Source organism: Perca fluviatilis, chromosome 11 (assembly GCF_010015445.1).
Source record: "Perca fluviatilis chromosome 11, GENO_Pfluv_1.0, whole genome shotgun sequence".
Classification (NCBI taxonomy): domain Eukaryota; kingdom Metazoa; phylum Chordata; class Actinopteri; order Perciformes; family Percidae; genus Perca; species Perca fluviatilis.
This window is the reverse complement of record NC_053122.1, coordinates 32,724,585-32,738,078: the sequence shown is the minus strand read 5'-3', so window position 1 is coordinate 32,738,078 and position 13,494 is coordinate 32,724,585. Positions and strand designations below refer to the sequence as shown.

General features: G+C 41.6%; 1 protein-coding gene across 2 annotated transcripts in view; it reads left to right on the top strand.

Moving 5' to 3' along the window:
* nectin4b (nectin cell adhesion molecule 4b) overlaps positions 1-13,279 on the top strand; it is a 29,323-nt gene extending 16,044 nt beyond the window's left edge. Inside the window, exons 4-11 of one of the 2 annotated variants that reach the window (XM_039815996.1) lie at positions 423-701; positions 4,799-4,916; positions 6,944-7,095; positions 7,711-7,876; positions 8,383-8,458; positions 8,927-8,986; positions 9,894-10,094; positions 11,811-13,279. In XM_039815996.1, the coding sequence (XP_039671930.1) occupies positions 423-701; positions 4,799-4,916; positions 6,944-7,095; positions 7,711-7,876; positions 8,383-8,458; positions 8,927-8,986; positions 9,894-10,094; positions 11,811-12,068 (1,310 nt within the window). In that variant the 3' untranslated portion in view covers positions 12,069-13,279. Of the gene's footprint in view, positions 1-422; positions 702-4,798; positions 4,917-6,943; positions 7,096-7,710; positions 7,877-8,382; positions 8,459-8,926; positions 8,987-9,893; positions 10,095-11,774 lie in introns of both variants that reach the window. The other variant, XM_039815995.1, reaches the window with a different exon arrangement.
* The last annotated feature ends 215 nt before the right edge of the window (positions 13,280-13,494 follow it).

Below are 13,494 nucleotides of genomic sequence, written 5' to 3'. Positions count from 1 at the left end.
TTTGGGAACATGTTGACATGTTGTCTTTAAGTGTCATTAGGTAGATTATGACACTTTTAATGCGTAATAAATTAGCATTGTTTGAGATGGTTTTGTTATGGCAACAGTCTGTGTTGTGACAACAGTCACGGACATTCAAAAAAACTCCTTTTATGTTACTGACCGGTGTCATGTCACAGTTAGGACAGTGTTTTGTCAGTCTTATGCACACCCCTTCAAATAAAGGGTTACCAAATCATTTAATGGATTTTCATTTTATACTTCAAAAAAATTAACAACATGGGTGCCCGGATAGCTCAGTAATGTAAATATAAGTGTCAAAGTCAAACATCAAACATCCATGTGAGGTAACAATAAGCAAAGCACATTTTTGAGTCTGTAATGGCTTCAAACTTACCGTGTCCCTCCTCTTCTTCTCTTAGTTCTACCCATCTCCTCCCTGGAGCCGGTGCTCCTGGTAGAGGGCCAGCCGTTCGGGGTGGTCGCCTCCTGTCGAGCCGTGGGCCGCCCGTCTCCTCGTCTCTCCTGGGACACCGACCTGCCCGGCCGCTCCCAAAACCGCAGCAAAGAGGGCGGGGCCGTGTCCAGCTATTACTCCCTGCACCCCCTGCGCAGCATGAATGGGAAGAAGCTGGACTGTCTGGTGTGGCATCCCGGCCTGGAGCAGCCGCGCAGGATCTCTCACCGCCTGCTGGTGCAGTGTGAGTACAGCTGATAGCCGTGCTGGGTTTTAAGGCCGAAAAACAGGTTGCCGTTTTAATTATAATTTGATTGTATGGTTACTGTGTTTAATGCACTGTAAGGAGACCTTAGGTGTCATGAAAAAATAAAATTGTATTATTACATTTTCTACATGGTAGCGCTTGTCTAAATGCAGAAATAATCTTATTGAGTTGAATTAAACATCAGAGGGAGGAACTAGGGCTGCACGATATTAGGAAAATATGAGATATGCCATAACATTAAATATCGCGATAACCATATCACTTGCGATAAACAGATATTGAAGTGTACTCAGTTCTGCCTGTCTGCTGCTTTCAGCATTCTGCTAAAATACAGCAAACTACTATTTATTGCAATAACGTTACTAATACAACACCACTGTAAAACTCTGATTAGCCTACCGCACGCATTTTGAGGCCGGGCTTACGCAATCACCTCTGCAGCTCTCATACAGTAGCTCATATTTGCGGAGAGTCTTGCAGAAGGCCAAATACACCACACACAGAAACCCATACGCAAACACACACACACAAACACAAAACAATGTAGCCATTATATCTGTAGTGACTTTCAACAAAACTAATATAGGCCTGTCTAAATAAGCCACTGAGGTGTGAACGGGTGAACTTGTTTCGGATGCGAATAATAAACCATTGCGTGATTGCCGTCCGTGGGAGCGTGTTGACAGTGTATATGTACGTACACAACTTACTTGGAAAACTGTGTGTTACTGGATGTTTTGCTCCTTTTTAAAAAGGTAAAAGTATTGTGTGGGCTATACTCTTGTCAGATATAACCCTTAAGAATGAAATCAAGTCATTTTCAGGCAGAAACAACCTTTCTGTGACAAGGTAGGAGCTGCAATCACTTTCTGGCAAGTACAAAAGTGTGTGTTAAGGGGTTGTATTGCTGCTTTAAAAAGGTATTTCAACTGGTAAAAAAGTACTGGGTGGGCTATCATCTGTCAGATATAAGCCTCATGAATGAAATCAAGTCAATTTGAGGCAGAAACATTCCTTTCAGTGACAAGGTAGGAAGCTGCAATCACTTCTTGGCAAGTGGAAAAAGGATGGATTGGTTATAATCTAGGGCACAGGGCGCTCCCGCAGACAGCAATCCCTTTTTGGCAGACCATCACTTTTTGGCACCACACCGGCGCCACTGATGCTACATACCAACTGTATACATAGTATGTACTGTTCTAATGTCACACTGTTTTGTAGTTAGTATACTAGAAATCAATATACCTGTACATTTTGTGCTAACAGGAAACATGCAGTACACCTTTAGATAGGCACCGATCAAACTGTGATCTTTGATTAAATGTCCATGTTAATAAAACTTGACAAAAGAGAATCCACAGTTCTTTTTGCCATTGTGTCTAGCTCTTTTATTTCCTGGGACAAACAGCGCGGCCATAAATGAAGCGTTTATTAGTATGCATACTGACCTTTTTGAGTATACCGAATTCTCTTTGTTTTTCAGTGCAAACACTCTAAATTCTCAAAACCTGCTGAGAGGTTCTGCAGTATGTAACAACTCGGCCTCTGCTTTTGACTCTCATAGCAGGAGCGAAAACTCACAACAACAATAATGATCATTAGTTGTATTTAGCCTAGGTGTGTCCGTAAGGAAGTCATACCACCACACAAAATATGACAGTGATGTAATCGGCCATGGCTTTATTAGGTTAGTAATGTGCAGGCTTACCAAGATGAGCTATCCTCGAGCTTGTTCAAACTTGACTTTAACTCGGATACCTTTCTAGCTTATAACTTAGTCAGCATTGCTATGTTCCAAATCCACACTACAAACTGATGTGCACAGGATATTTGATAATCTTTATAGCGTACTGTTTTTTTTTTACAGTTAGTATATAAGTAATAATGTATGTGCAATACGCACGCAGTATTGCTTTCACTTACTTTTATTTACATAATCACATGAAATTGTCGTAGTATTTTTTTTCTATGGACCCCAGGAAGAGTAGCTGTTCTCCAGCTAATGTCGATCCAAATACATAAACAAATAATCTGAGAATTAAACTTCTCAAATAAGTTTTCCAAAAATTAAAATACATTTTTTGTTTTCTGAGATCTTTCCTGAATAGTTCTACCACCATCCACAAGTTATTATGATTTTAGTTTTCGCAGTTGTGAGTTCCTCCTCCATTTCTTTTGTACATGCACTTTGGGTATTCCTAATTTTGTCACTTCTCCAGTGTGAACACACCGCATGGTTTGAATCTGCTTAGAAATAGAGTGGAGTATGGATCTATGGACACAGCGGTGGTTGTCCGAGTTCTGAGCTCGGAAATCTGAGGTCAGGGGGGCGTGTTTCTGACTTTGAGTACAAATGGAGCGCACTATTACTGTATGTTCAGCTCGACCTTCTCCACTGGGCTATGGGACGCTTTTCTTTAGCTCCTCCCGCTAATGGCTAATTTAACCTATGACATACCTCCCCTTCTAGCTATCCTGCAAGAGATATTTGTATAGCTTAACCTTCCTGTTGGGGAAAATAAATGGGTGGCAGTAGACTAAACATTAGACAATATTGGCAGGTTTCTGGGAAAGTGTATGAGTAATGCTTTGGTCCTTCACTATAACTGCTGGTGCAGTCGGAGAGAACGCACCTAAACTTCAGTTCTTTCTGTGTGCAACAGCTGCTCTTTGTCCAGTGTGATTTGACAGTTCAATGGCGCCCAGAGGAGTGGACTCGAGTCAGGGTCGAGTCATGAATGTGATGACTTTAGACTTGACTTGTCAAAAATCAAACATTGCAAACAGAGTTGCTACTTGACCTTAATGCCATTTGTAGTCTCGCATTGCCAGAGGGTCTGGCTAGTCCTCACAGCATTCCGGGAGAAAAACATGTTCTGGTTTATCGGCATTTCTTTAAACCAATTACAATCGTCTAAGCCCCAGACACAATGACGGTGCCGCTGCAAAATAGCCTCGGGAAGGAACTTGTTTTGGTGGAACGTGTGTACATTCAAAAGTTGTTTTAGAAAACTCCGATTGGACAGATAGTCTAGCTGGCTGTCTGGATTTACCCTGCAGAGATCTGAGGAGCAGTTAACCATAGTCCTCAGAAATCCACCAGAGTTTAGAATTCCAACACAAAGAAAGCAGAAGGTGACGGGACATCTGGCAGAATTTCAGGCGGCACCGGAGCAATCCCGGAAATATAACGTCATCGATATAGACTACATGACTTGTGACTCCATTTGGACTTTAACCTTTTGACTTGGAATGACCTAATATTCTCCCCAAGCCCAAAGATTAAAAATTACTTTATAAAAACCATTATGCAGAAATCAACCTTTTAATTATCCTGACAACAGGTGTGCAGTACTTGAATCAAGCACAATGCCGGAAGAGAAGATGCGTCTGGCAGTGCAGACCAGCAGACAGACATCACATAATACCTCAGATTGTCACATTCAGATGGAAAGACTGCTGGCGTCAGCAACATGCAAAAACATTCAACTCAGAAAGGACATATAATTGACATACTGTACCAGAACACACTCATTATTTCTTGTAAATTGAATATTACCGTTGGCATGAGATTAGGTTCGGTAAATAACGACTCAAAGCACAAAGTGAAGTACTTTGACTTGACTCAAGACTTCATAGCCAAGTCTTGAGACTTGAGTTGTGACTTGCAAAACAATGACTTTCTCTCACCTCTGCCAACTTTATCAGTGTGAGAACATAGAACAGTGCAGATGTATCTGACCAAAAATCTTCATTGGCACCTTCTTTTTATCTTAATACCTTTTTATCGGCACATTTAATCATTTGTTGTTAATTTTGGCAGCTTAATCTCTTTGTCTGTCTGTATGTCTGTCTCTGAATTAACAGTGTTGTTTCTGAGGAAACTTAATCTTTGGATGAATAAAGACAACCTCATCTAGTGTGTTTTAAAGTTTAAACACATTTGTTTAAATGACCATCTCTGCTGATAGAAATCCTAACATGCAAGGTTTTAGCTTTGCTCTACCATGTACCATACTGTATGGGTGAGTATTTAGCGGCACTGCATGCTTATGTCTGTGTTTGTGTGTCAGACCCCCCAGATGCCACCATCTCCTCTGGGACAGCGGACTGGTTTGTGGGTTTGGAGAAAGCTGAGCTGGTGTGCAGCAGCGGAGGATACCCCAAACCTCAGAACTTCACCTGGACCTGGTAAAGGCATTCATCAGTAATCTGACAATTACATGTTAATTCATCCCACTGTAATGCTGTCTGCGCTGCTAAATTGCTCTCTACATGGCACTGGAATGTGTCTCCAAACATACATATAAGCCACCGCTAACTCTCACACACACACACACACACACACACACACACACACACACACACACACGGACTACACACACCGTGAACAACAAAGAAGTGTGCTTCAATCTAAAGGTGGGCGTCTCACTCTCCTGGCTCAATTCAGCACGGAATAAAAGCTGCGGTGTCATGTTGCGCAATTTGAAGTTCGAAAAGGAGCGAGGGAGATATTTTCACATGAGGGAGGGAGTACGCGACACAAGGAAGAGCAGGAGACACATGCTAAGCACTTAATCATAGTGCCATGCTTTAAATATCACTCTAATGCCTGGTAAAACACAGGGTCTCTACTTAAATTAGAGACACTGTACCAGCCATTACAGCTCATCTGAACACACAATGGTAAATTGTTGTGTGCTTAGTGAAAAATATTTCAGCCGTGAGGCAATCTTGAGATATAAAGATTATTGTGGATTAGAGCTTTTCAACCCCCGCAGACCATTGGGCACGTTCATTCAGTACAAACTCATGCTGTGTGGACAAGCATTGTTCCAACCCACAGAGGCTTGTTTTTTTTATTATTATTTGTTAAAGAAATACTTCAACTTTTTGGGAAATGCGCCTATTTATTTCATTGTGGAGCGTTAGATGAGAAAATCAATACCACCTCTCATGGAAAAAATGAAGCTACAACCTGCTTAGCTTAGTTTAGCTTAGCATAAAGACTGGAAACGGGGGAAACGGCTAACCTGGCTCTGCCCAAAGCTAACTAAATACACGTACCTGCATCTCATTGCAGCGCTAACGTGATAATAGACTCACATACATTCAGTCAACAAAGTAAGTGAGCATTCTTGTAATTTTTGTGGGGTTTTTTCTCCTGTTTTTAATCTTGCTCTATAGCATTTTGGCATTTATTTAAACAATGTGAAAAGTGCTCTACAAATAAAAGGTATTATTATTATTCAGTCAACAGATTTCTTTGGCTGCTAAAGGTGGACAACTCCCTTTTTGTCTGTATCATTTTCAGCCATCTACTGTGTGTCAGATGCAATCTCCACCTGTGACTCTATTATAAAGGGCTGGTTAGAGAAGCTAGGTGGGGTTTTGAGAAAAGAAATGTGAGCCGGCCCCAGTTTGGGGGGTGAAGCGGCAGTTAAATAGCTGCAGCAGCACAGTGAAACTGCGGGCAACATGAGCCCTCTCGGCGGACCTGATCAGAAACTGCCTCTCCATTATGTGGCCTGTGATGTCAGCTGTCTGCACTGGGTGGGACTTGCTGGACTTGCATAAATCCCTCAAACCTAGTATTTATTCGGCCTATTCAGATCAATGGGTGCCAGTTGAAAGCCAAGCAGCAGGTTTTGGTTCAGGTGCAAGCTAATTGGGGGTTCCACTCCGCTGTGAACCTGATCCCGTGATGTGTGTGTTATTTAATCACACTTGAACACTTCCGTGGTGCGAGCCAGTTGCTGCATTTCATGCTGCTGATGTAAATCAGATATCATTAGATAATTTGTGTGTTTCCTCCTCTGACTCTTCAACAGAAACTGAACTGGAATGCAAGTTTGCACTTTGTTATCCTTTAGTCCACCAAAATGAGTGGCAGCTATTGTTCAGAGCAGTGGGTCCCAGGTTTCTGTATGGTTTAGCGATGGGTTCACATCTCTTCACACCTGACTGCCAATTAAAGGTGCAGTAAGCGATGCTGCGCAAAGATGGTTGATATTTGAACCCTAACCCTAACCCCCCCCCCTTTCATAAGCTTCACCCCCCCCCACCCCAGATTTATGGACAGATAACTACTGGTCGGCCGGCACATCCACATGCTGCCCCCTCCCAGTCACATGATGCTGAATTTGACTACAAGTTTATTGGATTAACATCACTTACTATACTATTTAATTGTGACATTTTCCTCTGATTATCCACAGGAAGGGAGGAGCTTTGCCAGATGGGGCGTCTGTGGTTGGCGAAAGACTTGTTTTTGGGCGGGGCCTCCGCATGGATGACAGCGGGCTCTATGAGTGTGTGGTCCAGAATGCAGTGGGAGTGGCAAAAGCAGAGTTTATGTTGACATTAACCGGTGAGTGCACTTTAGAGCACTTTGTTAGTGGTTAACATCACACGGTTTGTTATCTTTATTTATCCAGGTAAGCCGACTGAGAACAACGACCACCTGATCACATTCACCCAGTTACACATTCATACCTGGAAGCTGCCCGGTACAACCACAGTCTGATCTGCTGGCCACTCAGCAGCTCCTCTGGAGCGGTAGTTTTTGGGGATAAGGGCCTTGCTTAAGGGCACCTCAGTGGTGGTAATGAGAGAGGGAGGCTGCTCTTTCACTTCCAAACCCAGATTTATCTAGTCGGTCTGGGTATTGAATCAACAACATCCCGGTCACAAGCTCGCTTCTCTAACCTTCAGGCCACCACTGGCTGTGTGCTTTGTTGGTGTTGTAGAAGGAGGAAATGAGAGGAAGTGTACTTGAAAGTTACAAAAAAGAAAATCTCCTTTTGAGTAGCTGTGCAGAAGGGCTGCCCCCTTGTGATAATAAGACGGCATGAACAGATGCTTTCTAACTCAATCAGGATCCAAATTGCTGCACAAAAGATATCACTGTAGTTTTGTGGCTGTGTGAATGTGTTTGTGTGAGAGACATTCATCAAATGTCTTTCCATCCTCGTCTTTCTTCCAGAGACATCCCAACGCAAGGGCGAGTCCCCCATGGACAACATGATGCTCATCATTATCGGGGCTTCAGCCGGAGCTTTGGTCCTGGTCCTGGTCCTGGTGGTCCTGCTGGTCAACCGCTACCATCGACACCGAAACAAAAAGCTTGAGAAGGAGCTCAGCGAGAAAACGTACGCTCACCTACATTTTCTTAAAAAAAAAAAAGGCCATGTAGTAAGAGAAATACTTTTATTTATTCCCCCAACCGTGATCACAGCTGGACTGTAAATGCTGGTGTTGTATTTAAACTGTTTACCCAGCAGGGTTTTCCCTGCCACTGTAAGGTTTAGTTGCAGCACCCGAGCCGTTTTGGGCAGCACCTAAACCGAATGAATGTAACTAAAATACTTTTCTCAGATCTAATGACTGTAGTTATTATCTGCCTCTAGATTTTCAAATGTTTTAGACACAGATATGATGATTAATAACTGTCCAAAATGCTGTGAAAAAGAGACGTAAAACTACCGCAAAGGGACCCAAACCAAAGTCCAAAACTCTGTAATCTCTCGGCTATATTGAAAATGTGGGCTTGCCCTCAATTGTACCTCCGAGAACTGATTATGATTATGATGATGATGATGATTATGATGATTATATAAATCCAAATGCGCTGTCTTTTTTTTGTTTCCCTCCTCAGGGAGGAAATTCAAAGCTTCTCCCGACAAGCCTCCTTTAGGAGACTGAACTCTGTCAGCACAGACCCCAGAGTGCAGGTACACACACACACACACACACACACACACACACACACACACACACACACACACACACACACACACACACACACACACACTATTGACAACACTATTTTTTTTTTTTTAAATGATCAATGAGCATTGTCTCTGATAAATAGAGTCATAAAATAGAAACAATACACGTACAATCACTTACTTGACTCATTAGCAGGGACACACATTTGAATACATACAGTTATTTTTGATTTATGAAATGCCACACACGCAGATATACACTTTCTTACATGGCATACACGCACACTGAAGATTACAGGCTGCTGCAGATAACATGCAGTTTTCATAGACGCTTATTATTATTATTATTATTATTATTATTATTATTATTATTATTATTATCATCTTATTCTGGGAGATTCATTTTCATTTTATATATATTTTCCGTTCATGTTCACTAACTTTCTTTCGCTTTCTCTATTTGTTTTCCAGCCTGAAGATTACGCTCTGCTCAGAGTAGACAGCCGAATGAAAAACAGCCAGTTATCTCTGGTGAGTTCCTCCAAAAATGTGATGGAATGATTGATTTGGGTACAACAAAGGAACATGAGTGCTGTGATGCTATGGCAAAAGGCTATCATGATCTGAGGTTAGCGAGATTTATTCAGTAAACAGAAGACATGTTAAGTACAACAAGGACAGACTTGTGATAGCGATGAAAAACAAGTGATGCTCACTGAGCAATTACATCAGCCAAATCCCAAAATATGAACAACTGAGTTTGAGATTTTTTTTGTGTATAAAATCACAGTTTGGACAAAATTTTGTTTGGGTTTTTCATAGAGAAATATGTGAAAAAATGTGAAGATATATTATTGTCTAATATATTTGGGTTTTATTGAATAAAATATGCAATATATTTTCTTTGGCATTTTAAAGAATACCAATAAAATGATTTATCTGAAAAATAATCAAGGAGTTAAATAATCATGATAATATCAGTTTGCATAATAATAATTAGTTAGTCGCAGCGCTACTACTACGATTAGTACATCTAATGGTTGAGCAGAGAAATCCCTCCTATGTGGTTTGGGAGGATTTTCCTCAGTGAACACCACTAAAGTATTTCAGTAGTCTGGCTTTTTGAACAGCAACATCATGTTTAGGGGCTTTTCCACCCAGACATTCAAAACCACCTGGGGTAAAAGCTGAATATTCCAGTTTTAAATTAAAACGGTCAAATAATATCATAGCAAAAAATGCTAAAAGAGCCATCAGTCGCCAGCTCCCTGTTTACACCAGCTGTCTTTCCTCCATTATAACACAGTTACTTAATGCGAGCTGTAAACACAGCAAAAGATATTCGTTTTTAAACCAAAACGTAGCAATGTAAATATAGCCTAAGACAGAAAAAAAACGTTGTTATCAGTATTGTGACTGTTTGGGTCGCCTCCTGCAGGAACGAACCATGTACAGAGACAGCCAGTCCACTCTGGGCGGGAAGTGGGCGCCTGCAGGAGGGGTGGAGGTGGACGAACTGGGACGTCCCGTTGTCTGGCCCGACAGCAGAGAGAGCCTGAGAGGAGCAGAGATGGACGGAGACAAGGAGGAGCAAAGGAGGAGGGTGGAGTCCTACCTGAAGAACAGTAACATGTCACTGGTATGTCAGCATCTGAGAGATTAGGCTGCAATGCGGTCCGTTTGGTTTGTAACGTGTCACACGGTATCGTGTTTTGCCTACTGCTGGAGTCATGGAGACAGAGCTAAGAACTGCAAACAAAAAGTGGAAACGGATGACTACAGACATCCTCTTTATTCTGTCAGCCACTGTCAATTGTTCGTTATAAACAAATATTCGCATGGGAAGCTCTGTTCCTTTGAAATTATCACATTTTCTTTTCATTTATGTATTAATTTTGGACCAATGAATGCATTACAACCTGAAGTAGTCATGGTTGGCGACCTTAAACACTCATTCATTCAAGAAGTTTTTACAGATTTTTCTCTAGCGAAACGATGGCACTTTATGCTTCTGCTACAGAAGACCACCAACCACTCTGAGTGACTCTCACCACCTTAAATGGCTATTATGTAACTTTCAGTTTGTGTTGATCTTGGACAAAAGCGGCAGTGTTTTTTCCACACCTGCTGTCCTAAAGGTCTTCTCTCTTTACGGTGCTTTATTGCCCACTGTATGCATCGTTTGCAAGTGTTGCGTACGGTAACTTAGCCTACTTTGGATGTCTTGTGAGCTAAACCGGGTATCGCTATCACTGTTACGAGCCAAAGCATTAAGAGTTTGTTGTAGCAACCAGCGTAATAATAACTTAGATTATTATATAGTGCTTTTCATTAAACCCACGGACGATTTACACAAGTAACGTTACAGGGGGACAAGGGAAAAGAAAATAGTAGGCCAACACAAACACGGAGTAAAAGGAAAACCTCCGCGCTAAATGGAAGGGGGACGTAATTTAATGTTGGCTACCGGCGTACAACCGCATCACGCATTGTAAAGTTATTTTATGAATGAAATGGACACATTACATACTCGAGGGCCAATTCGGCGTCGTTTTTGAATCATTTAATGATGTAATTCTGTTGAAAACCCGACCGAGTGTGACTCACATTATCGTTGTCTTTAACTTTCCTTTTCCCTTTTAGCTTTTAGTATTTCTTTGTTTAATTTCCTTCTTTTCTGTGATGCTCCTACCCCAGTATCAGTCATAACTACAGCAGATAACTTCTAAAATAACATTTAAATACCATTAGGCCTATATAAAGACATCTCCTGCTTCCTTTTACCTGGCTCCGCTGGCGTACGCTAACACAGGCTTTCCTGGTGGAGAAATCTGTGACCCGTCTAACTAAAAACTGTATACAAATAGCGTTCTTTTCACTTTTCACTTCACATTTGCTGTCACAGGTCATTTAAGACCATTGTATGAAAAATGACAGAGGTTTAGAAACATTATAAAGTTACATATAGTCACTTTAAATAGGGTGGTATATGTTGTAGGGTGTGACACACGCTCCATGTTGTCATTTACATTTATACCTGTCCTCTTCAGTTTTTACCCTGGATACATTTTTACTTCATTTTGTTGCAAAGTTTGGGAATGTCTGGTTTAACCAGAGCATTTCCAACTTGAACACACCACCTTATTTAGGTTTTTGGAGCAGTTATTTTCAACCCATTTTATATCGCCAGTGACAGAATAAGGACTTTTGGATCTTGCCCCATTTAAATTTATGAAAAGTAATAGCGCTAATATTAGCCGTTTTTTTTTTTTTTCTTTATCAGAGAAAGAGTAATGTGTTTATATGCTGTTTATACCAGGACTCAGGTCTGCCCTCTTCCCTGGTTCCCCTGAAGGCCCAGCAGGATGAAGGCGGTGTGGGGCCCAGAGAGCCAGACCTGGGCCACATCACAGAGGGAGACTCCCCGCGTGGAGAGGACTGGCCTCCGCCACCCACCCAGGCGCTAGCCGAGGGACACGAGGATGACAGTGAAAGCAGCTCCTACCAGCTGTCAGAGGCCCTCACACATCACTTCTACTACAGTAACGGCGTCCTCCGGCCCAGGCCACACTCCAACGCCATTCTGCTGCACCCCAGAGGACAGATCGTCTAGAACGCAGACTCCCATCCAAAACATGACAGGAGAGAAAGTCTGCCTGCATTCCTGCAGTGGAAATGACCTTATTCTTTTTAAATGGGATGTTAGTTTTGTTACACATTGACTGCAGTGGGTAATTAGCCTCAAGAACCATCCAAACCTTTTTATTTTTTGCCTCTGGCTTGTGAGATTTTGATCCCTAACCCTATAATAACTGGGAAGTTTATTAATAGTTTTGGGTAATTTTATGCCTTTTATTAGACAGGAAAGGAGAGAGATGGTGAATGTTATGCAGCAAAGATCCCCATCCAGACTCCAGCCAGAGACATTGTGGTTCATGGCCACCAGGGTATCTCATTATTGGGACGTTTTTTGATAATGTTTTGGGGCATTTTATAGCTTTATTCAACAGACAAGAAAACTCGAGGAGCGAGATGGCGACGTTCTCCAGCCAGACTCGATCCTTTATTATTTCTCTGATGGAGAATTAGGTACACCGGCAAGATTTTGCCTTTTCACGGTGACGTGTAAATGAAAAATCTTTCTCTCCTTGAACGTGCAAGGAATAAAGGTTCCTGTTACATGAGGTTTACTGTGTTATCTGCAGCGCTAAAATCTTGCATCCACTGCTATGGGGACTTAGACATATTTTATATTCACAAAGTAGGAGTCCCAATGAATCCTCACTGCCAACTTCAGGTGCCTTGTTTTTTTAAACACCAAAAACATTCGAGGAGGAACATATGGACAAGAACACCATTTCTAAGCTCCAAATGCCTGGCCCAGTCACGAATAAACTGTACTCAAAGCTTTAATATTTTCAGCTTGGATGCACCTGTGGAGAAGAAGTCAGTGTGTGATTTTGTGCATGTTTACATAATATGTAAGGAAGAGTCATAAGGATATACTGTATGTTTTATGATCATGTCGTTAACAGCCACGTGCAACTAAAAAAAGGCCGAGCAACACAGACCAAGTAAATTGGTGGATGTTTATGGATACACGCAGCAAACTGCTTTCCATGACCAGGTTTAAACCATACCAGCAATACACAGCAATAAACTGGATGAAAGGTGCAGCGGATGAACTGTAAAGCAATGTTCTGTATCAAAGCACTGTCAGTTGTGTATATGTCGTTGTGTGAATTGTTTTATATTCTTTTAGTGTTTTTCTATGAAACTGAAAAGCTGACATGTAAAATGTTAAAATGTTTATTCACAAAAGTACAGCATGAGTCATTGTTCTCTATTGCAACCTGGGACAATTGAGCTTGTTTCCCCTCATACAGGAGGATAAAAGGCATCATTGATCACAGCTGCTGCAGTAATGTAGCATTTGTGTTAGACTTGTAGTAGATTTCCTGGTTTATCCTTGTTCGGACGTTTACATCCTTATTAGTTCGGTAATGATTGAAATAATCAGGATTGTGGATGCAAGTAGG